At 51.6% G+C, this 27,988-nt stretch overlaps 1 protein-coding gene across 8 annotated transcripts; it reads left to right on the top strand.

Annotated features, from left to right (window-relative positions):
- MFN2 (mitofusin 2) lies at nt 1-27,588 on the top strand. Of its 8 annotated transcripts, none has more exons than XM_025285904.3 (21): nt 1-247; nt 1,499-1,637; nt 2,027-2,111; nt 3,990-4,146; nt 6,410-6,588; nt 10,163-10,298; nt 13,115-13,277; nt 13,917-14,041; nt 14,975-15,083; nt 15,196-15,303; nt 16,651-16,804; nt 16,974-17,041; nt 17,184-17,305; nt 18,745-18,871; nt 19,544-19,648; nt 19,916-20,018; nt 20,444-20,664; nt 21,266-21,421; nt 22,868-23,064; nt 24,101-24,235; nt 25,439-27,588. In XM_025285904.3, exons 5-21 carry the CDS (start codon nt 6,414-6,416, stop codon nt 25,506-25,508), a joined length of 2,274 nt encoding a protein of 757 aa, XP_025141689.1. In that variant the 5' UTR covers nt 1-247; nt 1,499-1,637; nt 2,027-2,111; nt 3,990-4,146; nt 6,410-6,413; the 3' UTR covers nt 25,509-27,588. The 8 variants fall into 8 exon arrangements, with proteins under 8 accessions (XP_025141689.1, XP_025141690.1, XP_006076834.1 ...); XM_025285905.3 differs by having other exon boundaries at nt 3,990-4,124; XM_006076772.4 differs by having other exon boundaries at nt 2,044-2,111.
- Nucleotides 27,589-27,988: the final 400 nt, after the last annotated feature.

Below are 27,988 nucleotides of genomic sequence, written 5' to 3' on the forward strand. Positions count from 1 at the left end.
CGCCCTGGCGGTGAATAAGGGCGCCGAGGCGCCTCTCCTGGAGCTAAGCCACCTGACCCCTGACCCATAAGGGTTAGTAGGGTGGAACTCGCTGAGCTCGGAGTCCACCGACTCACTGGGACCAGAACGGCGAACTGCGACGGCTGGTGACGCGCTCGTCCTCCCTCCTCCTTTCGCCTCTGCCGGGAGTGGCGCTCGTTGGTGACGTCGGGGGTATGATGGCCGCTGGGAGGCTAGGAAGGTGAAGGTGAGAGGGCGAGTGTGTCGGGTGGTGGGGCCCGACCCGGCCCAACAAGGCGAGTCCTGGATATCCCAGCGTGGGCCGGTGGGACGCCAGGTTCCCGAAGGCTCAGGATCCGGGCCGGCGGGCGTCCCCACGCTCCCGCTTCGCCGCCGGGCCCTCCGCGGCCCTTGGAGGAGGGGGCGGGACTCGGGGTTCGGGACTTGGGGGTGGGGTCTCCTGAGGCTTCTTGTCACTCCACCCTACCCGCTTTCTCACCCTTCCCCGCTAGATTCTATTCTTGCCCTTTCCCCATTTCTTGTCCAGTTCTCTATATTTGCCAGCATTTATTCAGCACATGATAGGTGCCCATATTCATCATCGTAGGCGCCTCAGTTTGGGCACTTACTGCCCTGGCATAGTTGTCGCTGTACTTGCTTGGCTTGTGGATGGACGGTAAGCTCCGTTGAGGGCAGGGGCTGTTTTTTATCCATCGCTAACTCTAGCGCCAGCACGCACGCACACATATGTGCACACACGTGCACACACACACACAAGGCAGACAGAAAATGTACATAATTAGCTGCTTGGACGCTTGAAGCCAAAACTGCCCATTCCCATTTCCATCTGTTGTGAGCCTTGATTGCCCTATTTCTTTAATTTCTCTATCTGTTCTCTTTCTCTCCTCCCAGAAAGGGCTGTAACTGTCACCCTTGCCATCCCCAAGAGTCAGGTGAGGCCCCTCCACATAACTGAAAACAAGTGAGGCTTGCAGTCAATGGGAGGGAGGCCATATCTCAGTTCCAAGCTTGGCCTCTTAACTCGCAGTTCATAAATCTTTAAATATTCCAAGCCTGTCTTTGCACTGTGGAATTGAGAGTTAAGTAAGACATCTTACAACATCTGACAGATCGGGGCCTTCAGTAAGTTCCACTTCTCTGTCTCAACTCCACCTTCCCGTCTCTAGTCCTCAGTGCCACAGCCCTCAAGCCTAGTCCTTGAACTGGTTCTGCCCTCTCCTGTGGTCCCTCTGGATGTGCTTTTACCAGAGTCCCTGCTTGTCACCAGCACATGGCTGAACACATGTTTGTGCACACCCAGGCTTGACCCCGAACCCGTGGGTTGTTTTTCCCCAGGGCACTTCCTCACATACCACCCCAGTACCTCAGTGAGTAAACTTCCCTCGGGGATGAGTTTGTTTGGCTTTTTAAACCTAATTAGACTTGTTTGGCACCATTTTTTCCCCCTGTCTGCTAACCTGTCTCTTTGCTTTTCTAGTAACTCAGAATTGGCGGAGTCATTCAGTAGCCATCTTCAACCTGAGACAGGAGGGAGGAGAACTCAAATTCTTTTCCTCTTTTTGAACCAGCCCGTGTTCATGATGCCTACCCTGTGAAAGTCTCTCACCATCGGAAAAGTAAGTGGTGGCCGAGACATCTGGCACCCTGGAATTGTGTGGAGTGGAAAGGTGTGTACTCTGCTGACCATCTAGCGCTGAATCTCTTGGACAGGGGTCTCTTGAACAGAGCTGGATCTTTCCAACCTGTGTTGGAAAAAACTGTCTCCTTTCACATGATTTTACTGGTTGCCGAGAAAGCCCGTTTAAAGGTTGACAGTTAAGAAAATGGCTGGGATCTCTGGGCTGCCTGAAGAACGAGTCTCTATCTCCCTCATTTGTTCTCTGCTGTGCTGGCTCCTCTGTCCCCTTCTCTGCCCGCCGGAAGTTGGGTCACTAGCTCCTTATCACAGTTCTAAGAGTCTCCTCTGCCTCTTTACTGTGTATACTCTTTTGTTTCAATTTCTCAGCTTTTCCTCTGTTCCAGTTGTACCAGCAGACGATCTGTGGATCCATTTTATTTTCCCTGCTAGGAGTCGCTGTGCATGAAACTGGGTAAGGAGGTGGTGTGGACTCAGGGACTGTGCTTGGGATCCAGACACGCCTTGGAGTGAATTTTGTGGCTGCTGTCCCTGCACCCATGGCACCTAATCCTCCTCCACTAATAGCCCAGGTTGAGGCTGAGCTTTTCAGTCCCTGCGAGTGCTAGTAGCATTTTAGAATTGCTTTTAGTTTAGTATCTGTTACTACTATGCCCCCAGCACTTTTTTGTCATGGGAGAAGGAGACTACTGGGGTGAATGAGGCTTTTCCCAAAGTATGATCCTTCTCCTGTTATGTAGAAGAAGGTTTTCTTCAGCTAAGTTTGTGAAATGCAGCATTAAATACAGTTAAGTGAGAGTTGTTACAGCAAGCCTTCCTTCCCACAGTCTTTGTTGTGCTCGTGTGCTACAGTGCAGGGGGAGACTGTAGAATGTAGTGTTTTACAAATTGATTCTACTATGGAGCCCTGTGTGTATGGAACATTGGCTGCATTAGAGTTCTGTGGACCACACTTTGGAAAATGCTAGTGTTAACTCTCTGAAACCATGACCTCGGGAAGCGCTTTGAGGCGGTCACAACAGCTTGCTGCGTGCCACTTGGTGGATAGCTGATACTGGAGCTTGACTCTGGCCCAGCTACGCCTGGGGGACCGGCTCCCTATGCCTGCTGTGAGCCCTGTGGTGAAGTAGGGGCTATCGGAGCTTTCCAGAGGAGGATCAGGAACCAGCTGCTTCCCCCAACTCTGAAAGCCTAGGAAGCCAGCTGGTGGAGCCCCAAGATAGCGGGACCCAGTCTTGGAGTGTGTGTGTATTTGCAGCTGTGGCCCATTTGTGCACATGTGTATGCCCAGCGCACTCTGTGGAAGGGTTACATCCTGGAATCTGACAGACTTGATCAACTCTCTTGACTCATTGAACTCCAAATACTAAGAAACAGATGCTTCGCCAAAGGCTGCTTTTTAAGAGAAAAGTAAATACATGTATCCCAGGTTTAGAAGGGTAGGAAGGTAATTCCCTTTAGGGGCACTCACTAACTCAAACCATGTCTCTCATGGTTGTGGAGGAGGAAAGTAGAAATGGAAGTAGGTCACTGCTCTGTATTAGGGGCTGGCTTTCTAGAAGCTCACAAATTAGATGGTGAGAAAGTGTGATTAAAAAAATCCTGGAAGTCTGGTAAGGTTGCGTGGGCTCCATGCAGATGTCAAGGAAGGCTTCATGGAGGAGGGGACACTAGAGTTGGGTCTAGAAGGACAGGAGGCATAGGCCAAATGAATGAATAAGGGCAGAGGATTCCAGGCTGAAAGCAGCATGTGTAACACAAACATAGACTCTCAACTCAGGCATGAATAAGGGCAGAGAAATTAGCTTGGAGGGGTTGGTGGTAGGGTGCACCTGGGAGGTTCAGGTGTGCAGCTACAGGCTGGGGAACGTGAAAGCTGGGCAGCCCCTGGACAGGCTGCCATCCGATCAGACCAGGTGACCATGGAGCACTCGGCTTTAACTCATGTGCATGCTGTTGAATCTTGCACTTACTGAACACTAATGCCTCTGGTGTCGTATCCTTTGGGCTTGCAAAGAATGAGCAGAACTTGAAAACGCCTGCTCCCAAAAGCCCCGCTGATATCTGGAAACTTGCTGCCTGCAAGCAAGTCACTTCTGGGGCGGGGCACTGCTGAGCCTCACCCCTGAGCAGACCTGTGCCTCGATCTCTGTGGCAGCCATGGGGTGGCTGTGGGCGTGCTGGTGGTGGAATTGCGTCTGCTCACCGCCGAAGGCTGCCTATTCCAGGGGGAGTCCTGTGATCTTGCTAGTAGAGTTTATTACTGTTGCTGTTTGATAGTATGTAAAACTGCCTTTGAGCTTGTGCCATATCATCTTTCATCTTCTCACAGACTCTGCGTGATATCTCATTTGTACACATGACAACTCCAAGGCTCTGAGGTTTAAACAGCCCAGAAACAGCACAATCACAATTTGAACCCAGCTCTCTCTGATTCCAGAATCTCATCTGCAGCGCCAGCTACCTTGTGAGACCCTGTTCTCCTTCCGGTGACTTTCCTCTTCTGCTTACATGTATCCCCTATGTCTCTAAGGGTCTTTCCTGCTGGGCCACAGGAAGCCTGATAGCAGTGTACTCTCCTTTTCTGCTTTGGAGGAGCCAGTGGCATTTTCTTCCCCTTCTTGGAGCGATGCTGGCTGTCTTTTATTTCTTAATTCTGTTTATTTATTTAGTTTTGGCTGTGCTGGGTCTTTTCTGTGTAACAGCTTTTCTCTAGTTGCAGCGAGTGGGAACACCTCTAGTTGTGGCGCTTGGGCTTCTCGTTACTGCGGCTTCTCTTGTCACAGGGCGCAGGCTGTAGGGCTCGAGGGCTCCAGTTGTTACAGCTCCTGGGCTCTGGCTCAGTAGTTGTGGAGCACGGGCTTAGTTGCTTCTTAGCATGTTGGATGTTCCAGAACCAGGGATAGAACCCTGTCTCCTGTGTTGGCTGGTGGATTCTTTATTGCTGAGCCACCAGGGAAGCTCTATCTGCTGTCCTTCTTCCTTTTTTTTTTTTTTTTTTTTTGACAATTATTTGTTTATTTGGCTGCATCAGGTCTTAGTTGCAGCAGTGGGATCTTGGGTGTGTCATGCAGGATCCTTCGTTGCAGCGCTGGGACTCTCTAGTTGCGGCCCATGGGCTGAGTTGCTCTGTGGCACATGGGATCGAAGTTCCCCAACCAGAATTGAACCTGTGTCCCCTGCATTGCAAGACAGATTCTTAAGCACTGGACCACCAGGGAAGTCCCTGTCTTTCTTACTCACGCCCTTGAAAGTAGGCACCATGCTGAGAAAATCTCGCAGCTGTGGTATATTCCGAAGGAGGAAGGCAGAAATGGACACACAGTCACTTCTCTCTCATTTTTTCCAGAAATCTTGAACATTGAAAAATAACTTGTAGGTTTAGATAAAACATGTGGGTTCCCATTTCCCTATGGGTCTCTCTTTCTCCTCGCTCTTTGGGATGGTTAGTTCCTAAGGGCCAGTTTTCAGTTATTAGGAATGTTTGGTTTTTTTTTCTGCTTCTCAGGAGCTGGTTCAGCACGCTTTGGCAGTTTCTCTGTAGGTTCACTCCTAGGCAGTACCCTGTCATCTCCCAGATAGAGCGCGTGCCGGGTCGGGTGGAGAGCGGGTGGCGCTGTGATTAGGGTGGCAGGGGAGGGAGGGACCGACTGGGAACTGCTGAGTGTTGAGGAGGGCATATCCAGGTGTACACAGCTGTGCACACCACCCTTTATCCTTGGAAAGGCCTTTTTCCTGGGACTTGCCAGGGTTTTGAGGGCTCTACTGAAGAAATGGCACTGTGCGTGGTGGGAACTCTGAGGAACTTTGGTTCAGGGACTACCAGCTGCATCTGGGGACCAGCTTCTCTAGTCTGTCTGCCTCTTTTGACTTTGAGTAAAGATCTCTAGGACTCTGGAGTTAAGCCTCATGGCCCCTAACTTGTTCTTGCCATGTGAAAAAACAAAAACAAAAAATAGGCCACAAAGATGTGCATGTGACTGAGGATTGAGTAAGAGCAAAAGAGCTACCACACAAAAACAGACTGGGGTGATAAGCAGCTGTTAATAGTGCCTGTTGTAGAACTGTGAGGTTGTGGACTTTTTTCCCTTTAGTTCCCACATTTTCTACAGTAGACACATTTATAAGGAAAAGACAACAGTAAACATTTATAAGTATAAATTGTAGAAGTAGACTGCGTTCATTTGAGGATCAGCCCTCCTTGCCATCCTCCCCACTGGCAACCAAGGCAAAAATAAAAACAAAGAAACAAAACCTGATAGGATTTAGGGCCATCAGCGCTGGGCAGCAGAGTGGCCGAGGAGGGTGGTGGAATCGCCTGACCTTGAGCATCACTTTTCTTTCACTGCTCTGAGTGTTCACTGCCTTTTCTCAGGGGGTGATGTATAGGAAATAAGTGCGATCTCTGTCATTCTTTTCTGGCGAAAACTCAGAGGAGGACATCTCTGTACGTTACCTTGTGGTTCCCCCATCTTTCTCTGAGGTGGGTGAGGCAGGCCTGTCCTTGTTCACCCAGCAGGGAACAACCAGAACTGGACCCGAGGTCCGGACCCTGTGTGATAGGAAGATGGGCCCAGGCGGTCCCTTCCTAGCCTTGAGATGCTGGCTCTGATCTTGCTGTCCGCAATCTGGTCCTGGAGGGCCCATGTTCTGGATGGGCCTGCGAGCCAGGCCCAGTGCCCCTGCGGCTCGCCCTCTTCTGCACCCCAGCAAAAGGTCCCTGGGTTCGCTCACATGTCTTCTCTCTCGCAGCGCGATGTCCCTGCTCTTCTCTCGATGCAACTCCATTGTCACAGTCAAGAAGGATAAGAGACACATGGCTGAAGTGAATGCTTCCCCGCTCAAGCACTTTGTCACCGCCAAGAAGAAGATCAATGGCATTTTCGAGCAGCTGGGGGCCTACATCCAGGAGAGCGCCACCTTCCTGGAAGGTGAGACGGGCACCCTGCTCAGCCAAGCCCGCTCCTGTCAGCCTCAGTATTTAGGGGGCGGAATTGGGGACAGGGAGGTACAGCCCTGCCCTTGACGAGCTCACGCCCAGGTGGGTTGTCACCTTCAGTGGTTCTCTGCTCCTGGAATCACGTGAAACTGGGCTCCAGGGAGACTGGGCCAGGGAAACACAGGACCCATCCTTGAGAATTGTACAGATTCTGCTCCACTTAATCATAAGGGGTGGGTGAATCGTATCCTCACCTGAGGGACAAGCAGACTGAGGTTCTGAGAGTCGTTGATACCTTTTAAGTGACACAGTGGACTGTACCTTGGCGTCTCTTAACTCCAAAGTCCAGGTGTTTTCCTTGGCCCAGCCTGGCTGCCACCAGTCCCCCACCCTGTGTCTGGGTGTTGGTTGTTCCTGGCCAGGGTGTTCTCTCTCTGATATTTTTAGATACCAGGACTTTGAATAAGAAACTTGCATCACCAGCACCTTTTCCTCTAGTTACTAATTTGAGCCCAACCTTAATCCTCATTCTGTCAGCAGAGAAGGACTGGTTCCCAAGGCCCTACTCAGTCTGAGCACCAACTCCAGCTACTGTCTTCTCAGACTGTCTAGAAGGCACACCTTGGCTCCAGGCCCTGGAGTTATCAGTGAACAGCCAGGAGCTGAATTTTCCTTGGCCTTGGTTTCCTCATCTGTGAAAGAGGAGCTTAGGGGGGGACCGGGGGTTTCCTAATTCTAATCTGCAGAGCCCTAGAAGTTTAGTGGGAATGCCTCGGGGACACGCCACTCTCTGCTTGGTGCCTTCCCCTGGAGCAAATTGGCTTTTGGTTGGCTGACATGTCAGGCTGCTCCTTTAGGCTCTCTCGAAAGAAAGGAAGTAGTCCTAGTACTGGGGTCTGAACGTTCATCCCTCTGTGTTCACGTGTTGGAATCCTCAGGCCCACTGTGATGGTGTTAGGAGGCGGGGCCTTGGGGAGGGGTTATGTCATGAGGGTGGAGCCCTCATGAGTGAGATTAGTGCTCTTATCAGAGAGACCCCATAAAGCTCCCTCGCCTCTTCTGCCACATGAGGATATGACTAGAAGTCTCCCACCTGGAAGAGGGCCCTCACCTCACCAGGCTGGCACCCTGATCCAAGACTTCCAGCCACCAGCACTGCGCGCAACACACTTCTGTTGTGTCTAAGCCTCCCGGTCGTGGTGTTTTGTAAGAGCAACCTGAACAGACTAAGCAGGGACTCTTCATGCCCTGCCCTCAGCATGGTGCTTAATGCAGGAAAGGTGTTCCCAGAGAATTTGTTCAGTTTAAAGATCTGAATTTCAAGGGTGTAGGATTGGTAGTTGAAATGATTCCAGTCTAGTATCTGTTTGTTTAGCAGTAGTTCTGGCGTGCAGAGATGGGACAGACCAGGCCGCTGTTGCCCCCGGAGCCAAGACTAACCCTCTGTGATGCTCTGACTCACTCCCATGGTTCTGTGGATGAACACCCTGGTTCATAATGAAGATGTTTGTGTGATGGCATCAGGAATGGGTGTTTTGATTTCTCTTTTTGTGAAAACAGGAGGCCTCTCATACTGGTGGGCCTCCAGGGAGGGAAAAGCACTGGGGTGATCCTGAGATGTATTTGGGATTGTCCCCGCCAGGGGAGGGGAAGGCTACTGCCTGGTACTGTTCTCTAAAGGGCAGTAGTAAGAACTTGTCAGCTGATGGCTTTTTCTTTAAAATTTTCTTTCTCCAGTCACAGGCTGGAGAGCCAGCTTCTTCTGGCGCACATTCCAAAAGCCACACCCATGTGCCCACTTAAGGGAAGAATGTTGATGGTCTGAGAAGGGGTGACCAGTGGACATGGGGAGGCCTCATTGGCACCAGCTGTAGGGGAAACTCACTGGGCAGCTCTGAAATGCACCTGTTGTGCTCTGGGTACTATGGGACTGTTCTCAAGGCTGGGACCTGTCAGCCCAGTGGTTCATAAGTGCCTTAGTCTGTTTGGGTGGCTATAACAGAAATACCATAGACTGGGTGGCTTGTAAACAACCCAAATTTATTTCTCACAGTTTTGGGAGGCTGGAAAGCCCAAGACCAAGGCAGCAGCAGATCTGGTGTCTGGAGGGCCTGGCTTCCAGCTCTCACATAGCAGCTCATGTAATCATATAGCAGAAGGGGCTGGCTAGTTCTCAGGTTTTCCTTTATAAGGACACTAACCCCAGGCATGAGGCTCCATCTCTATGTACAGTTGACCCTCAAATAATATGAGTTTCAATTTCACAGATCCACTTATACATGGTTTTCTCCCCATAGTAAGTACTGCAATGGTACACAATCCATGGTTGAATCCGTGGATGCAGACTGTGGGCCGTGCATACAGAACTGACTAAATTACATGCTGATTTTTGTTCGAAGTATTGGCACCCCCAACCCCCGCGTTGTTCAAGGGTCAGCTGTACCATCACACTGTCATCACGTGGGGCACGTAAACATTCAGTCCATTGCAGCCAGGGTGTGCTGAGGGTGGACACGTGTCTGCAGTCCAGCCAGCGCAGGATCTTCCGGGCGCAAGTGCTGGATGGCAAGGGGACAGGGTCTTTCTCAGTTGCTCCCATCTGTCATAAGGTGTTATCCAGCCACGTGGCAAGGGCCCTGGGGAAAAGGAGTGCAGTGATTCCAGGATCTGTTCACTTAGCAAACACTGTGCACCTGCTGAACGTGGGGTGTGGGGGTCAGACAGCTGGGCCCTCATGTGGTAGGTGATGCACACAGGTGAGTGGGGCAGTTACCCTATGCTGAGACAAGGGCTAAGATGCAAGAAATCCAGGCTGCCTCGGGGACGCAAGCCAGGAGGACCTGACTCAGGTTGGTGGGATCAGGGCAGGCTAAGTGAGAATGAGCCAGAGCACCCTGAGGTGGTGTGTTAGTTCTTTGGAGGGGTGGGGTGAGGAAGCACCAAGCAAAGCCTGGAGCGGTGGTGAGTGTGGGAATGTGGTGAGGCAGTAGGCAAGGCAGAGGTGCCCGAGACGCAGCTGGAGCAGTGAGTGGGGCCAGGTCAGGCAGGGCCTCGGGAAGGTGCACAGTGACCCAGACTCAGCCCTGGCCCCACTGTCTGGTAGCTCTGATGGGTACATTAAACGAGGCTGTGTTTGACCAGAACAGTGCCTGGCATATACTGAGAACTTGGTAAGTGTACGTTAAGTACAAATATATAAGTAAATGATGGCAGTCAACATTTGCATCTTCATCAGATACCTGCCCCATTCTTGGCACTTCTGTATTTTAATTCAGTTAATCCTTTCTTCAGCCACATGAAGTAGGTGCTGTTGTTATCTCTGTTTTAAGGCTAAGGAAATTAAGACCCAGGAATGTTCATTTGCCTGAGGTCACAAACCCAGGAAGAGGTAAGAACCAACATTTGCACTGGAACCCAGCAGTCTTTATTGCACTGGGGCCCATAGGAGTCTGGACCTCCAGGTGGAGAACAGGGTCCTGCGGGGGTGGGTTCCGCCATCCAGACTAGGACTCTGGAACTCTGAAACTCTGACGGTGGGCTGAACTGTTTTCAATCTGCACCTGCAGAAACCTACAGGAATGCAGAACTGGACCCAGTTACAACAGAAGAACAGGTTCTGGACGTCAAAGGTTACCTGTCCAAAGTGAGGGGCATCAGTGAGGTGCTGGCCCGGCGGCACATGAAGGTGGCTTTTTTCGGCCGGTGAGTCTCAAAAGTCCTCATGCCTTCTTTCTTCCCAGCTGGGAGGGAGGGAGGCATGCTCTTTGTGCTGGATCCGACCACCCCAAGGCAGGGAAGCAGGCAGCACACCACAGAATTCTGCGCTCTCCCTTTAATTTTTTTATATTTAGCAGTGGTAAAGTAGACATAACAAAATTTCCTTTTGTAACCTTTCTTAAGTGTACAGTTCCGTTTTGTTAAATACATTCATATTGTTACGCAGCTGTTACCACCACCAGTCTCCAAAACTTCCCCTGGAAAACGGAAACTTACCCATTAAGTAACATTTCCTGGTCCCTTCTCCCCCACCTGCTGTTAACCACCTCTCTACTTTCTGTCTATGAATTTGCTGACTCTGGGAACCTCATATAAGTGAAATCATGTCTTTTTGTGACTGGCTTATTTCAGTCAGTGTAATAGCCTCCAGAATCATCCATATTATTGCATTTGTCAGAATTCCCTTCGTTTTTAAGGCTGAACAATATTTCATTGCATATATATTCCATATCTTCTTTATCCATTCATCCCCGATGGACACTTGTTGCTTTCCCTTTCTGATTACTGTGAGCAGTGCTGCTGTGAACAAATATCTGTTTGAGACCCTGCTTTCACTTCTTTTGGATACATACCCAGAAGTGGAATTGATGGACCATATGATCATTCCGTTTTTGAGTTTTTGAGAAGCTGCCCACCATATGGTTTTCCATAGCGACTGTACCATTTTAATTCCCACCAGCAGTGCACAAGGGTTCCAGTTTTTCTGCATCCTTCCAATTTGTGGGTTTTTTTTGGCAGTAGCCATCCTAATGGGTGTGAGTTAGTAGCTTTTACGGTTTTGCTTTGCATTCCCTAATGCTTAGAGATATTGAGCATCTTTTCATGTGTTTGTTGGCCACTTGTATATCTTCCTTGGAGAAATGTCTGTTCAGGTCCTTTGCCTACTTTTAAATTGTTTGGGAGTTTTTGTAGTTGTTTTGTGATTTTTTTGTGTGTTTTTCAAGTTGTAGGAATCCTGAATTTCCTTATCAGATAGATGATTTGTAAATGTTTTCTTCCATTTTGTCAGTTACCTTTCTGTTGACTGTGTCCTGTGATGCACAGTTTTTTATTTTGATATAGTCCAATTTATTTATACTTTTCTTTGTTTATACTGTTGACATCATGTCTAAGAAACTGCCAATTCCAGCGTCATTAGGCTTCCCCCCTATGTTTTCTTCTAAACGTTTTATACTTTTAGCCCTCAGATCTCTTTGTTATGCTTTGAGGTCAAGTAGGCGCCTCTGGAATGTTTCCTACAGTGCCAGGGAATTCCTCTCCAGTTCTCAGTGGGCACTGACTGGTGTCCTGCACAGTGAACTTGGTTCTGACTTTCTACCAGGAGGTGGCAGACCCTACAAGTTAAGAACTTGGTGCCCAGATAGCCCACTTCAGATGCCATTCGGACACCTGTGCTTCTGATCGACTGGCTATAAATCAGAGGTTCCCACAACCTCCTCCTCGAGTTTAATCTGCTTGAGCAGCATGCACTTAGGTTTCCTGGCTTGTTATAAAGGATATTGTGAGGGATACAGATGAAGAGGTGCACAGGGTGAGGTCTGGGAGGGTCCTGCGCAGGGGAGCTCTGTCCCTGTGAAGTAGGGCACACCGCCTTCCACCCTGAAGCTCATCAGATCTCACTGTTCAACAGATCGATGGGGCTTAATCTACAGCCCCCCTCCTTCCTTTTCCTGGAGGTTTAGTGGGTGGGGCTGAAAGTCCCAACCCTCTGATCACTTGGTCTTTCTGGTGATCAGCCCATCCTGAGGCTGTGTGGGGGCCCCACCTTAGTCACTTCATGAGTGTAAACAGGTATGCTCAGTAGGGGCTCCTTATGAGTAACTAGGGATACTCCTATCACTCAGGAAACTCTAAGGAATTGCCAGGAACTGGGGACAAAGACCAAATATATTTCTTCTTAAACCACCTTTAAAAAATTAAAGCCCAGTATAGGTTGCAAAGAGTTGGACACGATGGAGCAACTAAGCACAGCACAGGGGAAAAAAAAGGTCTCAGATAGGTTGGATGCTTTGCACACAGTGGTAGCCTGAGGAATAGGCACTCTGCCCCTCTGCCCCTCATCACCTTGGGGTGTCCTTCAGCCTTCTGGGCTGTCATTTTTCATCCTCGCCTCAGAACTGTGACCCTGGCTTTGGTGAGCTGGAGCTGATGAGTTTGCGGAGTGGAGCTGTTTTAAAGAAAAAGAAGGTAGAAAAGGGGGTGGCATGCAGAATGCTACCATAATCTACCGTAGAGCAGGCCCTTATCAGCTGGGAGTGACGGGTGGGGCTTCATGTTTGAGAGGAACCTGGTGTGAGAAAAGCAGCAACATTGGCCTTCTGTAGAAAAACTTCGGGGTCATTCAGCTGAGGTCACTTAGACGGAGGAAGACAGCCTGGGGTGAGTCAGTGGCTTCTGGTAGAAGAGGAGAAGTGGGTTAGTCTTCCGAGTCAGACAGGTGGTCTCCTGCATGATGCTGACAGCCTCATGTTGAGGGGGCTCACTCAAAGGCAGGTAGTGTCTGCATGCTGGCGTCACACCACGGGAGCCCCTTGTAGTTGGTTTACCATTGATGAACCAGGGCACGTCACCTGCACAGGCCGCCGGGGTTGTCCGTCCATTTTCATAAGCACAGAGCACCCACTCCGCCTGTGTGGGCACTGATGTCACTATAGAGGACAAGGCTTTGGACTTCCAGGCCGTCCCTTCTTAGTGACAACCTGAGATGCAGATGGCGGTAGCTTCAGTGGGTTTCCTTGTAGGACGAGCAATGGGAAGAGCACCGTGATCAATGCCATGCTCTGGGACAAAGTGCTGCCCTCCGGGATCGGCCACACCACCAACTGCTTCCTGCGGGTGGAGGGCACAGATGGCCACGAGGCCTTCCTCCTCACGGAGGGCTCAGAGGAGAAGAGGAGTGTCAAGGTGAGGGGGCCCTGCCGGCCTGGCTTTTGGCCCTAGTCACACTGGTGGATTGAGTCTAGGCTGAGACCAACCAGTGCGTCTGTTGTGCCAGGACCCAAGGCACCTCTAAGGAGGGGGCAGTGTCCCTGTAGTGGAGTTTGGGAAGCCCTGTCCTAGCCTGGCTGTTTAGGGAGTGTGAGAGCTTCAGGGAGGTTTTGGAGTCTGGAATTCACAGTCCTTGTGAATTGCTGGGCAGGCCTTTTCTCTTTGCAATGCAGAGTGTGTATGCCTTGTTCTTGGGGGTGTTGCCAGAGAGCGATCCCTGCGTTTGCTCTCTGATTCCAATGTTTCAGCTCAGGGCTCGCGTGCTTTCATTTTTCTGAGAGCCAGCTACACTTTGGGTTGGGACCAGATGCTCATTTTGGTTCATAAAGAATTAATTAATGCAGAGCAACATCCAAGAAAGAAACTTAACGGAAGAGTTAAGGATAGTTGGTTCTTGCTAGCAGCTCCCAATTCTTGACTTTGTATGCATGAAATGAAAGAGGGGTAGCAGATTGGTCCGTGGTCCAGGCCACTGTCCTGGGGCTAGGCTGCACTGGTCTCCAGCCCTGAGGCTCCTCCTTGACCCTGATTATCTTCTGCCTCCACCCCCATCAGACAGTGAACCAGCTGGCTCACGCCCTTCACCAGGACGAACAGCTGCATGCTGGCAGCCTGGTGAGTGTGATGTGGCCCAACTCCAAGTGTCCGCTTCTCAAGGATGACCTGGTGCTGATGGACAGGTAGGAGGGCAGGTGCCTCCCCAGGAGGTGCAGACGGGGAGGGCCCCGGGTTTCCATTTCTGGGTCCTCCAGGCCAGTGTCCCCAAAGTCATGTTGTTGCTCTGCTGAAGTATATTACTTTTTAAACCAGCTTAACCACATCTTCCAGCCTCGTGGATTTCCTTCAGGGTCTGGTTATTGTATCATCTTGGCAGGCATCGGGGCCCCGAAGATCTCCCAGTGATGGTCTGTAAAGAGGGATAGGAAGGATGCTCGAAACTGGGGAAGGTTCTCGGCCTCAACCCAATGTTAGTATGTTTATTGGAGGAGGGGGTGGAGCTTGTTCTTGATGAGGTCCCTGTTGCGTTTTATTTTTCTCAAGGCAACACTTTGCTCCTGCTTTGTGGACAGGCTATAACTATACCAAGAAATTTGGTACGAGGGTGCTTGCTGGACTCAGATAAATGTAGCACTTCACCTTGATTGTATACCCGCAAAGTGAAATGCAGGGGCTTCCCATGGGTGAAGAACCTGCCTGCCAGTGTAGGAGATGCAGGTTTGATCCCTGGGTTGGGAAGATCGCCTGGAGGAGGGCCTGGCAACCTACTCCAGTATTCTTGCCTAGAGAATCCCGTGGACAGAGGAGCCTGGCGGGCTACAGTTAGTCCATGGGGTCACAAAGAGTCGGACACAACTGAAGCGACTTAGCATGCACACGTGCATGCACAAAGTCAAATTCAGATCTTTAGGTTTTTATATGAATGATAGATGCATATGACAAAAAACACGTTTTCAGACAGTCTGGAAGGACATGAGATGAAAAGAATCCCTCCAATAAGGGCGATTTCCCTCTCCTCTGTAGCTTTCTCTTCCTTTGCCTGCTGCCTCAGGTCTGTTCAGAGCAGGAAGAATAGGGCCCCGGGTCTGATGATGGTTTACCCCTGTCACCTCCAGCCCTGGCATTGATGTCACCACAGAGCTAGACAGCTGGATTGACAAGTTTTGCCTGGATGCCGACGTGTTTGTGCTGGTGGCCAACTCGGAGTCCACCCTGATGCAGACGGTAACCCATCCTCTCCCTTTCCCCACACTCCCAAGATCCAACCGAGCGGGTGGGCCAGCAGGGCCTTGGCTGGCACAGCCCCTCCTTCACTGAGGTTTTTCCCCTCATCCAGGAAAAGCAATTCTTCCACAAGGTGAGCGAGCGCCTGTCCCGCCCAAACATCTTCATCCTGAACAACCGCTGGGACGCCTCTGCTTCGGAGCCTGAGTACATGGAGGAGGTGGGCGCCTCTTTTACTCAGCAACTTGAGGAGTGCCACCCCGTGCGTCTACCTAGATGCTCTGCGTGCTCTCCCTGGCTGTGTGCCTGAATGAATTTCATCACCAAAGTTGTCCCATGAGGTGTTTGGGATCACTGTGGGACCGCTTCACTTCTCCCATTCACTTCCCCGGACCCCTCTCTCTTTTTTTTTTTTGGAGTGTAACTGCTTTGTAGTGTTGTGTTAGTTTCTGCTGCACAACAGAGTGGATCAGCTGTATGTATATATGTATCCCCTTCCCCTCTAATCTTCAGAAGGCTTTTCTCCATGCTGAGAGGCCTCCACACCACATTAGCCGAGCCCTTGCTTGGGACCAGGGCTCTCCTTTGTTCTTGAAGAATGAGTCAGAGGCGTAGCTTTGAAAGGCATCCAGGAAAGAAGCTTAAAAGAAGAGCAAAGAATAATTGGTTCTTACAGCTCAGAATGCTTTACTTTTTATGGGTAAAATGAAAGAAAAAGGAGTCACAGGTGCTATGGGGCGATGATCAACTGTGTAGTCAGCAGATGCTGGTCAGTGTGACTGATAAACTCCCCAATCTACCCAACTAACCCAGGTAAATCCTAACCTGTGGGCTGGGTGTAATAGATGGAGTTGTGCAGAGGATGAGATCTTTTCACCTTGAGCAAAGGCCTGGCATGTGGAAGGTGTCCACCCGAGGCTGTTGTCACTTTGAAGTTCCAGCAGTGGAGCCCTACGGCTTCAGAGCAAGGAGGGATTTTGGGGTGGTGCCCTCTCATTCAATAAACAAGGCCAGGGAGGACTCAGCTTGTCAGTACAGAGTCCAGTTGTGGGTTTCTGTGTGTGTTTTTTTTTTTTTTTTAATATATTTCTAATTGGGGGAAAATTGTTTTACAATGTTGTATTGGTTTCTGCTATACAACAACAAAGTCAGCCATTATCATACATATATCAACTCCCTCTTGAGCCTTCCTCCCTGCCCCCTCACAGGTGTGGGTTTCTTGACCCCCAGCTTCCTTTCCTTCTGGTGCACCAAAGGGAGACTTTTGTAGGCTCTTAACAAGGCAGTTTGGGGCATGTGTAAACATTTCTGCTTGTTGATGCCTCAGGTGTCTTGGACAGGCTGCACCCCAAGGAACCCTGTGACTTGGGATCTGGGGGGCCCGGTGGCTGGAGGACAGATGGTGGGAAATGATCACTGCATGTGTGTTGATACCTTCCGAATCCTGAGCCATGTGACTAGATCACCTGTACTCTGAGAAAAGAGGCCACCGGAGGCCATGGGCTCCCTCAGGAGGGCCCCCTTGCACCCCACCTGGTCATATAATACCTGTCTGCTTGGGCTCCAGGTGCGGCGGCAGCACATGGAGCGCTGCACCAGCTTCCTGGTGGATGAGCTGGGCGTGGTGGATCGGGGCCAGGCTGGAGACCGTATCTTCTTCGTGTCTGCCAAGGAGGTGCTCAACGCCAGGATCCAGAAGGCCCAGGGCATGCCTGAAGGAGGTGACGATGGAACCAGCTTCTTGCTTTTCCCTGATGCTTGAGACAGTGGGTCTTGTGCTAAGTCAGCCGGTAGAAATAGTTGTGAGAATGAGGTGGTGAGAGGAACCCTGGCTGAGAAGCTCTTGGCTGCCTGAGTTATCTCTGGACTAATGTGGTGCACTTCTCCTAGGGGGCGCTCTTGCAGAAGGCTTTCAAGTGAGGATGTTTGAGTTTCAGAATTTTGAGAGGAGATTTGAGGTGAGCATGAGCCTTTGATCCTGTTGTCTGGAGATTCTGTGCCTCCTTGGCACTCCCCAGCCACTTCCCTGGCAGTTGAATGCCGGAGCCTGGCTCTTGGCTGGTGGCCTCTGCCTCCTTTGGCACCTCTTGTCTGTTCCAGGAGTGCATCTCCCAGTCGGCTGTGAAGACCAAGTTTGAGCAGCACACGGTGCGGGCCAAGCAGATTGCGGAGGCCGTCCGCCTCATCATGGACTCTCTGCACATCGCAGCGCAGGAGCAGCGGTAAGAGCCCGGGAGCAGACTGGCGGAGGGAGCGCAGCCATGACTACCTCACCCTCGTCTGAGGCTGGGCCCAGGGCCAGAGCTCAGCCGGCAGAGCAGGGTCTCAAGGTTTCCACCAGGCCACGTTCGAGCCACAAGGAGCAGCCAGTGAGGAGGTTGTGGAGCATCTGTCTGTCCTGCCGGGTCTGTGCAGTGAGCTTCCCTGAAAGTCAGAGCTGGCAGCCTTGGTCCAGTGCTATGCCTAGCACTACAGCCATTCTCAGAGCCAGAAACAGAAAGCACTTCTTCAAAATACCTTTTTTGGGGACTGCCCTGGTGGTCCACTGGTTAGGACTCCGAGCTTCCACTGCAGGAGACGCAGGTTCTATCCCTGGCAGGGAATTCAGATCCCACATGCTGTGCAGCATGGCCAAATACACCTTAAAAAGAGAATTAAAAGATACTTTTTTTTTGAGAGATTAAAATATACGAGAAAGTATAGAGAATAATATACCTTGTTTCCATTGCCCACAATTGACAGTATCTGTTTTATCGTCAGAATATAACAAATAAAACACAGAAAAAAACTTGAATACCCTTTGATTCTTCAGTCCCTGCCCCAGTGTCCCTCTGCCTGCTTCTCAGAGGTAACTGCCATCATGAATTTGGTGTGTAGTCCTGTCATTCATTAAAAAGTACTTTTTATGTAAATCCTGAAGAATGCACAGTGTTGCTCTGCGTGTGTTTCAGATGTACAGGTACGGGAGCATGCAACACCTGGCTTCGCTTTTCACTCAGCATTGTTTTTGCCCTCTGTCCTTGTTGATGCCTGTAGTTGGAGGTTAGGAGTTTTCGTTGAGAGAGAGCAGTTCTCAGTTTCCCGTAGATTGATCTTTAGATTTCATTATTCTACTATTGTAGACCCTGCTGCTGTGGACATCAGTTTATGTATCCCCTGGTGTGCATCTGCTAGAGACTGGCATTAGTTTCTGGAGGTGGAGTGTTCCGTCTTGGGGTGTATGCATTTCAGCTTTACCCAGTTTTACCCATGGCTCTCTGAAACATCTGGCCCCGTCTGTGGTCCCACCAGCAGTATATGCTGGAACTCCCATTCCCCGACCCTGATCTGTACTTCAGACTTGGTGATTTGGGCCAGGCTTCTGGGTAGTGTTGTACCTCTTTTTCTCTTTTGTTTACTAGTGGACTTTTTTCTATATGAATGGCAGGACTTGTTCTAAAGTTCCTGAAAAAGCACCCTCCCGTCTGTCACCACCACATCCTCCAAATTCGGAAAACTTAAGAGCGTTGTTGGTACCGTCTCTCCCTCCTGCCTGGGAAGGGGAAGAGCAGGCCTCCACGGGTGTGCATGGAATGCCAGGATCACAGCCGGGGCCCACAGACTTCCCAGTGCCCCCTCTTGTTCCTCGGCTTAGTTGGGTACCAAGGGCTCTTTTTCTCAGGGTCTACTGCCTGGAAACGCGTGAAGAGCGACAGGAGCGGCTGAGGTTTATTGACAAGCAGCTGGAGCTCTTGGCGCAAGACTACAAACTGAGAATTAAGCAGATTACAGAGGAAGTCGAGAGGCAGGTGAGAAGTGGAGAAGGAAGGACACGGGGGAGATTTGGACTTAAGGCAGTGGCACCCCACTCCAGTACTCTTGCCTGGAGAATCCCATGGGTGGAGGAGCCTGGTAGGCTGCAGTCCATGGGGTCGCCAGGAGTCTGACACGACTGAGCGACTTCACTTTCACTTTTCACTTTCATGCATTGGAGAAGGAAATGGCAACCCACTCCAGTATTCTTGCCTGGAGGATCCCAGGGACAGGGGAGCCTGGTCGGCTGGCGTCTATGGGGTCGCACAGAGTCGGACACGACTGAAGCGACTTAGCAGGCTGGCAGAGGCCAGGCACTCGAAAAGTGAAAACACAGACATCCTATTCCTCCGGGGCTTCTCAGCCTTCCAGGAGGAAGCCATAGCCCTGATTCAAGAACGTCGTGCCTCCTGGGGTTTGCTGTTCCATCGTGTGACCCTGGGCAAGTCCTCCTCTTCTGGGCCGCCTCTTCCACAACTTAGATGAGTTTCAGTCAGCCAATCTCTAATACCCCTGAATTCAAAAGCTTTAATTCTGTAGACCATCTGTGGACACGCAGGTTTGCAGGGAGGCAGATCCAGTCTCTTGAGCCTGTTCGACTCTCCTGGCGCTGTGGAGCTGAGCCGCGCCCCCTCGCCTCGCTCACCAGCACACTTCCTTTGCTGCAGGTGTCAACTGCAATGGCCGAGGAGATCCGGCGCCTCTCTGTGTTGGTGGACGAGTACCAGATGGACTTCCACCCTTCCCCCGTGGTCCTCAAGGTTTACAAGAATGTGAGTCATTAAGTGGCAGGTGCTCTGGGCAGGGGCTCCCCATATTTCCTGTTGGCTATGGATGGAGTCACCGAGAGACAGGGATTCAGCCCCTGCTGGTCTGAGTCAGGGCCCTTCAGTCACTTGAGCCCCAGGCTTCACTCCACCTGCCTACCACTGTCACCTGCTGGGCCTGGGCTGGCCAGCCTCTGTCTGCCTCGCCCTGGGCTCCCTGGAGGGAACACTGGCGGAAGGTGCCGCTTCCCTTTCCCTCTCTTCTGGCTGCAGGAGCTGCACCGCCACATAGAGGAAGGACTGGGCCGAAACATGTCAGACCGCTGCTCCACGGCCATCACCAGCTCCCTGCAAACCATGCAGCAGGAGATGATTGGTCAGTGCCACAGGGCTCAGGACTGGGGCTCTGGGCTGCCCGAGATCAGTTTCAGGCCAGTCTGCAGAACTAATGACCTTTCCTTATCTCTCCTCTTTTGTGATGAGTCAGCTCCATACCTTGAGGTTCTGGACATGTGTTGTGAGTTCATTCCACGAATAAACTAGGGGTGAGCAGAGGAGGGGGCGTCTTGTGTTACCACATGGGACTAGCAGAGGCTGAGAGCTTGGCCTACTCCTTAAATCCACATATTAGTGGGTATGGAGCCTCAGTCTGCGTACCCCACCCACAGGCCGGCTCATCTGGGCCTGGTTTCTCGGTCGCGCTGCCAGCATCCTTGCCAGCGGCAGGTGTGGTGAGGCTCAGCACTGGCGAGGCACAGGGCTGAGCTGCTCTGCTTTCTCCCCACTCTTTGTTCCCGACAGACGGCTTGAAACCCCTCCTTCCTGTGTCTGTGCGGAGTCAGATGGACATGCTGGTCCCTCGGCAGTGTTTCTCCCTCAGCTACGACCTCAACTGTGACAAGCTGTGTGCCGACTTTCAGGAGGACATTGAATTTCACTTTTCCCTTGGGTGGACCATGCTGGTGAACCGGTTCCTGGGCCCCAAGAACAGCCGCCGGGCCTTGATGGGCTACAGCGACCAGGCAAGTGGAGTCCCTCCCCCTTGGGCATTGAGGGAGGCTAGTCTGTGCCCTGGGCACCCAAGCCGTTCTAAACGGGGCTCCTGGAGGTCATGGCTGTGGCATGTGGGCCACCACCACGGTCAGGTTTCTGCCACAAATCAATCTACTTTTATTGTAGGCACTAATATTTGTGAAATTACAAAAGCAAGCTGTATTTTTTTATTAAGCTTATAGGTATGTAATTATTAAATCTAGATGACCTATCTGTCCAGATACCACCGTTTTCACGTTTAGATGTTAACGCCCATCTCTGTACCTCTAGAGGTGTCACCTGGGCTGCTCTTGGGCCACGTCCCAGGCTTGGGGACCTAAGCTGAGGCCTTCCAGGGTGGCCGCAGCTCATGATCTGTGGTATCCATGGTGTTTACCTTTGGGCTGGCAGGTCTGTTAGGAAGCCGAAATCCTTGTCTGTTACACGTGGAGCTCATTTTCTATTTTGGAAGTTGAAGTCATGGCCCATGTCCCTGTTCTGGACTCTTGGTCCTGAGAGTTCCTGAGGGTTTCACGGAATGAGGGATTTGCTGCCTTCTTCTTCTTAGCACCACCCTGTTTCTCTCCACAGGTGCAGCGGCCCATGCCCCTGACCCCGGCCAACCCCAGCATGCCCCCACTGCCCCAGGGCTCCCTCACCCAAGAGGAGCTCATGGTTTCCATGGTAACTGGCCTCGCCTCTCTGACGTCCAGGACCTCCATGGGCATTCTCGTTGTTGGAGGAGTGGTCAGTGACAAGCCCAGCACAGGAAGGGTGGGGGCAGGTGGGTGGGACCGAGGGGCAATCTGGCAGTGGTCCCTGCGTCAGCCCTGCACTTTACATCCATGATGACTTTTTGCTGTGATCTCAGGAACCATGCAACCTTAGCCCTGAAATGTACATTTTTGGGCGGAAGTCTCATTCAACATAAGGTGACATTGAGGTTCCCATTTTACAGAAAAAAATCTGCAGTTGGCTTGCCAAGGATACACAGCTTGGATTTGAGCTCTGGCCCCATCTGACTCCAAGGCCATGTTCTTTCCCCTGTAGGCCTAGTCCTGTGGGTAGGGAAGTAACCTGAGAAATTGACAAACCTGGGTTCTAGAGAGGTGGGCATGACCAGGAGTTTCTCATTTGTAAGTGAAGAAACAGCAGAACTTGCAAGGGCTTGAGCCAGAAAGAGGCCAGGCTGGGCTGTGAACCCTCATCTTGCCAGCTGTGGTTTTATGGCCCTTCTCTTCTGCCCCGAGGCCTGAGGTCACAGGCTGCCTTCTTGATAAAACTGGGGTGCTCTCCACGTCTTGACCCAAGACACGCTGCAGCCAGAGTGCCTTGTGCCTTGAATTTTCCTGATGATGTGGGCACGTGCTCTCTGCGATGTTCATTTGAGTTGTAGAGTGGTGGCAGAATGTAGCTGACAAAGCTGCTGGGAGTTGGCTTCTCAGCTTGGAAGGCCAGGGTAGGCTGGAGCTGAGGCCCTGCCCTCCCGGCCTGTAGACAGTACCTACTCTGGTTCTTTTTTTGGTAGATGGTAACCTGGCAGAGGGTCATTAGCTTAGAAGCTGACACTTGACAGTTATGTAACCCTTTTACAATTGGTGTCTCATTTTACCCAAACCACCCTGGGAATTGGGTGGAAGCCATCATTCCTATTTCAAGAGGAAACGGGTGTAAATAGACTTGCCGTGGGTCACACAGCCAGGATGGCAGGCAGCACTGGAGCCTCTGTTTCTGGCTCCAAGTGCCCTGCTCTTTGACTCTGACTGTGCTGCCTTGCGCCAAAGTGTTACAAAGCAGCTCAAAAGAAGCCATCTGCTGAGGACCAGCACTCAGAATTCCACTTGTCATCAGTGTCACCAGAATGGAATGTCCCTTCTGAGGACTCGAGCATTTTTGTTTAAGATGTCTGTGTGCCTGGATCTGTGCCTCTTGGGCTCACAACCATAACGGTGGCCCCGCCACCTTTGCACAAGTCATGTTGTGTGAGCCACATCTGTTTCCCTCATTTTCCAGCTAGAGACAATCCATGCCCTTCTGGTCTCAGTGGGGCCCAAGAAGATGTTGAGAGCAGTGTTCTGAGTAGAGGCACAAAGGCCTTTTGATGCTCCTGGGAAAGTCCTGGCAGCAACAGGCTAAGAAGCTGGGTGGTGGGACGGCAGAGGGCTGCACCTGCTGACTGCTGTGCCTCTGCAGGTGTGGAAGGCCGTGGGCTGGCGACTCATTGCCCTCTCCCTTGGCCTCTATGGCCTCCTCTATGTCTACGAGCGTCTGACCTGGACCACCAAGGCCAAAGAGAGGGCCTTCAAGCGCCAGTTTGTGGAGTATGCCAGTGAGAAGCTGCAGCTCATCATCAGCTACACCGGCTCCAACTGCAGCCACCAGGTCCAGCAGTGAGTGTCCCCATCAGCCTGAGGGCCTGGCACTGGCTCCCGTGGTGCCCTCCTACCCTGTCCTGGAGACCACTGGGCCCCAAGTGCTATCCGACTCTGGCCGTCAGCTGTGCAGTGACAACATGGAGGTTGAGAGTGGGACAGGAGCCTCTGGGGACACCGTATATCCAGGGCTGGGACCACGTAGGCCTCTGGTCCCCCAGGAAGGAAGACGGCAATACGAAGGGTGTTACTTGTAGCATCTTTAGCGGGTTACCTTGAAGGACTTGCGTTGTGGGCATAGCTTTGATGTTCTAAGCCACAGCCCAGTCTTCGTGGTATATCTTCGGACAGGTGGGAGTGGTTGCTTGATCTCGTGGTGGTGATGAAGGTGCTGGCTGCCTGCCTTTTATTGCTACGTGGCAGGCCCTCTGCTAGGCGTTTTGCACCTAATACTTCATTTTCCCCCCCAACACTTTGAAGTAGGTGTTCTTATTGACACTTTCTTTTTCAAAATGAGGAAACTGAGATTTAAGAGGAGTCATGGACTCCCAGATGGCACTAGTGATAAAGAACCCATCTGCCAATGCAGAAGATGCAGGAGACGTGTGTTCGATCCCTGGGTCGGGAAGTTCCCCTGGAGGAGGGCATGGCAACCCACTCCAGTGTTCTTGCCTGGGAAATCCCGTGGACAGAGGAGCCTGGCAGGCTACAGTCCGTGGGATTGCAGAGTCGGAGACTACTGAGCAGCTGGACACACACAAGAGCCAGGTGGCTCTTGCACTAGACTGATCAGCAGCAGAACTGGGATCTGAATCCTGGTCTCTTGTGTCCAGGTCAGGGTGTCCTGCCCTGTGGTCCTGGTTCTCACACTATGGTAATGCTGGTATTTGTGGTGGTTGTGATATCCATGGTCTCAGCAGGAGATGGGGCAGATGCTGCCAAACCAGGACAGGTGGTGGCAAGTGCAGGTGACTGGCAAACTAGCGGCTGCCCTGCCCTGAGTCTGGTTTGCCCTTGACACAGCCTGGTTGATCCTGACCCTCTCCCCCTTCAGGGAACTGTCCGGGACTTTTGCTCATTTGTGTCAGCAAGTTGACGTCACCCGGGAGAACCTGGAGCAGGAAATCGCTGCCATGAATAAGAAAATCGAGGTTCTTGATTCACTTCAGAGCAAAGCCAAACTGCTCAGGTGAGGTGGCAGCAGAGGAAACCCGTCCTGTGAGGTTACAGCTGACAGGCACGTCCTTAAATGCGTGTCTCGGCCACTTGACATGTGCTGTCCGAATCTTCAACATTCCTGCAGGGGCCTGTCATCACCTTCACTTTAAAAAAAGGAAAACTAAGGCCTGGAGAGGTGTTGAGTAACTTAACTGGGATCCCACAGTAGGTGGTTAAGCCGGGAGTAGAAGGATCCAGCCTGCTGGACACCAGCACCCTCTGAGCCTCCTCACGTTACTTGCCCTCTTGTCAGCAGGAACACTGGGATAGACCCACCCCTCACTTCCACCATTTCTCTGTGAGCCCAGGGATGGTTGGCCTATCGAAACCCATGCCCACAGGGGAGCCAGCCAGCTAGCTGGTGGCTGGCCGAGCCTGGCTCAGAGCCCAGGTCTGCATAGAGTCTCCATTGAAAGTCAGAGCTTCGGGCAGCAGGTTGCTGGAGAGAGGATGGGTCCCTGGAGTCAGGAGTGCTGGCTTCTGGTCCCGGCCTTCACATTCAGGCAAATCTCTGAGCTTCCCCGAGTCTCATTGCTTTTATCTGTAAGATGGAGTGAGATTTCATGACACAGCCACAGAGCTGCGTGCACAAGTGCTCTGTAGACTCCTTGGCCGCTCAGGCCCAGATAACATCAGCACATGGGAACTCGGGGCTTCCTGCCCTGCCCTGACGTCAGCACAGAGGGGGGCTGCATCCAAGGGTGTCCGTGGGCCTTCCCCTCCCTGCAGTGCAGACGTGCACTCCCGCCCACTGCCCAGGGACACCTATTTTCTAGAGATACACCGCTCATCCCCAGGGGAAATCTCACGAGGCGTGGGTCTTGGGGGTGGGCGTCTCTGCTGTGCGTCACCTGCAGGGACAGGGTAAACCCAACAAGGACTGCCCCTTGCTGACAGGCAGAACACGGCGTTCCTAACAGTTTGGGAACTTGTCGGTGGGCCCAGCGTGAAGCCAACACAGGGCTTAAGGGTCAGAAAAGCCCGAGTTTATTTCCACCACCAATGAGTTGTGTGACCGTGGCAAGTTATTTAACCTCTCTGGGCCTCATTTTCCTCATCTGTGAAGCAGAGGTTACTAGAGCAATAAAAGTCAGGTGTCCGGTAGAACGCTTGGCAGGTGACGCCACGGCTAGTTATCAGCTCTTGCCGCTACAAGGTAACCTTTTCTCTGCAGGAATAAAGCCGGCTGGTTGGACAGCGAACTCAACATGTTCACCCACCAGTACCTGCAGCCCAGCAGATAGTGGGCACCCGGAGCCAGACCCACTGTGGGGAGGACAGTGCTGTGAGCGCGGGGGGCCTCCCACCACCAGGCCCACGTGCAGCTCCTGTCCACTGCCGCCGCCGTGAGAACGAAAGCACCCACTGTCTCCCACCATCTTGAGCCCCGAAGCGCTAGTTATTTTCCCCTCCTTTGCCTGCTATTGCAGGAAGACCTTCCAACTTGTGCCCCTAAAGGAGACTTTTTTTTTTTAATGAGTCTGGACAGCACGGTACTGGGGAGTTCAGTCTTTGCTTTGCTTTGTCATGCTCTCTTGATTGAGAAGCTGCTGATTGATTGCTTGATGAACTCTTGGGATCCGCCAGTGTTGCAGAAGGCCTGGTTGAACCTTTAAGGGTATCAGGCAGATACCGCCCCCGCCCCCGGCAAACGCTTAACACCGACCCCCGCACACTTGCCCCCCATGCACCCCAGCTCCCACACACCTGCCCACCATGCACCCAGCTCCCCTGCAGAGAAAGGCCGCCTTTGTGGGGAGGCTGCATTTTCTTCCCAGTTTGCACTAGGAATGACTCCAAGAGTCCCAGGAGGCTTGTGGCTTTTGTGTCAGTGTGGTTCTTCGGCTTTCATGCTTCAGTCTGTTTGCAGAGCCTTCCAGACCAGCCTTTCCGCATTGGCAGTGGGCTGAGTGTGACTTGGGTTTTAGGCGGAGGCAGGCTTTCTGCCATGACGGGCAGGAAGATAGTGCAGAGGCAGCTGGAGCGCGTGGCCGGGAGGGAGGTGCTGTGCGGAAGCTGTGTCCTGTCTGTGCTGTCTTGGGAGGCCAGTGCCATGATGGGGAGAGACTTGCCTCCCTTCTCGTGTCCCTTGTTCTGCTTTCGGTCGTTAGCCTCGTAGTCTGGCTTCTTATTGGTGAAAGATGTTTTGGTCCAGATCGTTAAAGGATGTAGTAGAAGGAAAGATGGCGGAAGATGGGGACCTTGGTGGCAGGCTGAGGGGAGTGGACCCCACCCAGGACGGCTGAAGGATCAGTAGTGGGCACAAAACAGGGCCTTCTGTTTGACGTCACTCTGGGAGGGGCTCATGGGGTCCAAGAGCCCACCCTACCAGCTTGAGGTTCCACAAGAAACGTGTTCCCACCCCTCACCCATCCTTGGCTCAAGCCACCCTTGGCCACCAGACCTCTGGATGAAGTCTCTTGTGCCAGCCATGCTGCACACGGCCAGCAGACAGCGCAGGGAACCCAGCGCCCAGCCTCCCACCCTTCCTGACCCCAGAGCCTCCAGATGCACATGGGGCCTCGCGTTGATCTTGAAAAGTGTTTCCTGTGTTGAGTATGGGGATTGTTACTGGTCAGAGTGGGGGCAGATTCCTGTCTCCAATGGTGTTAACTGTCTGGGGCAGGCAGCCTTCAGGTGACAGCCTTTGCCGGGCAGGTCAGAGAGCTTCCTAGAAGTCAGCAGTACTGCTCTCCCAGAAAGAGGCAAGCTCAGGCAGAGAGGTGGGGCCTGTCCTGCCCTTCTGAGTCTGCCTCTGACTTCAGGGAAACAGCTCAGTGGCCTCTGCTCACTGGCGGGTATCATGCAGTTGGCATGCTCTCCAGGTGCCCACTGGTCCTTCAAACCCTCAGTCTACTCTGGTGTGTGGAACAAAGTGATGGACTTAGCCAAGGTTGTTGTGCAGCAGAGGATGGCCAAGCTTTTTGCCAGACCCGGGTGGTGGTCACCTCACAGTATGTCCAGAGAAATCAGCATTGCACAATTCCAGTGAATTTTGTGCTTTGCGGGGGGAAATTATTTAAAATAACTAAACATGAATTTTTTTTTTTAATGTATCCCCTGGGATTTTGAGCTTCTTACACAACAAATAAAATTGAGTTTATACCACTGAGGGTGAGACTCTGAAAGAATTGTGGCAAAAAGCACTTTAATTTAATGCTGCTAACTTTGTTCTGTCTTTATGTTCATTTGCTGGAGTGCGAGATGTGCTTGACACAGTGAGTTTTTTCTCTGATGTATTTAAGGTGATAAATTTGCCTGAATTACTCCTGTATCAGTGCTGATAATATTGGACACTAAAATAAAACCTAGTTGGAAACCCTTTGTTTTTGTGTGTCTCCTCAGTTTATTCTTATGCAAACTCTCTCTGACATGAGAAAGTCTACAGGCTGTATTTTGAAATGACCTTAACTTTACTTAGGGGAAGTTCCCACTGTAACCTGCCTATGGGTTCCTCCTGACTCTTGGAAGGAATCTGATGCTCTCAGAAGAACAAAAGGCGTAACTGATCTTTAAGAACCAGGAAATCTAGAGTGATTTCTCTACAGATTTCACCATAACTCTAAACCATTCATTTTTCACTTAAAAAGTAATGACTCAGACTGGTCCACCCTAGTTTGTCTTCTGAGAATTTGGTTGTGACCTTTTCTTTCTTTTTTTTTTTCTTTCTTTTTTTTGGAAGGGCTCTCAGCAGTGGCTTGGGCATGACTAGTCAGTTTTGCTG

This window comes from Bubalus bubalis, chromosome 5 (assembly GCF_019923935.1).
Source record: "Bubalus bubalis isolate 160015118507 breed Murrah chromosome 5, NDDB_SH_1, whole genome shotgun sequence".
In the NCBI taxonomy this organism is placed as follows: Eukaryota; Metazoa; Chordata; class Mammalia; order Artiodactyla; family Bovidae; genus Bubalus; species Bubalus bubalis.

Excerpts from the sequence above, each read along its gene's own strand:
- MFN2 (XM_006076769.4), top strand. The coding sequence starts at position 6,414 with ATGTCCCTGCTCTTCTCTCGATGCAACTCCATTGTCACAGTCAAGAAG. Across the intron at positions 16,805-16,973 it reads CCAGGGCATGCCTGAAGGAG|GGGGCGCTCTTGCAGAAGGC; the intron begins GTGACGATGGAA and ends CACTTCTCCTAG. Across the intron at positions 19,649-19,915 it reads TCCTCAAGGTTTACAAGAAT|GAGCTGCACCGCCACATAGA; the intron begins GTGAGTCATTAA and ends TTCTGGCTGCAG.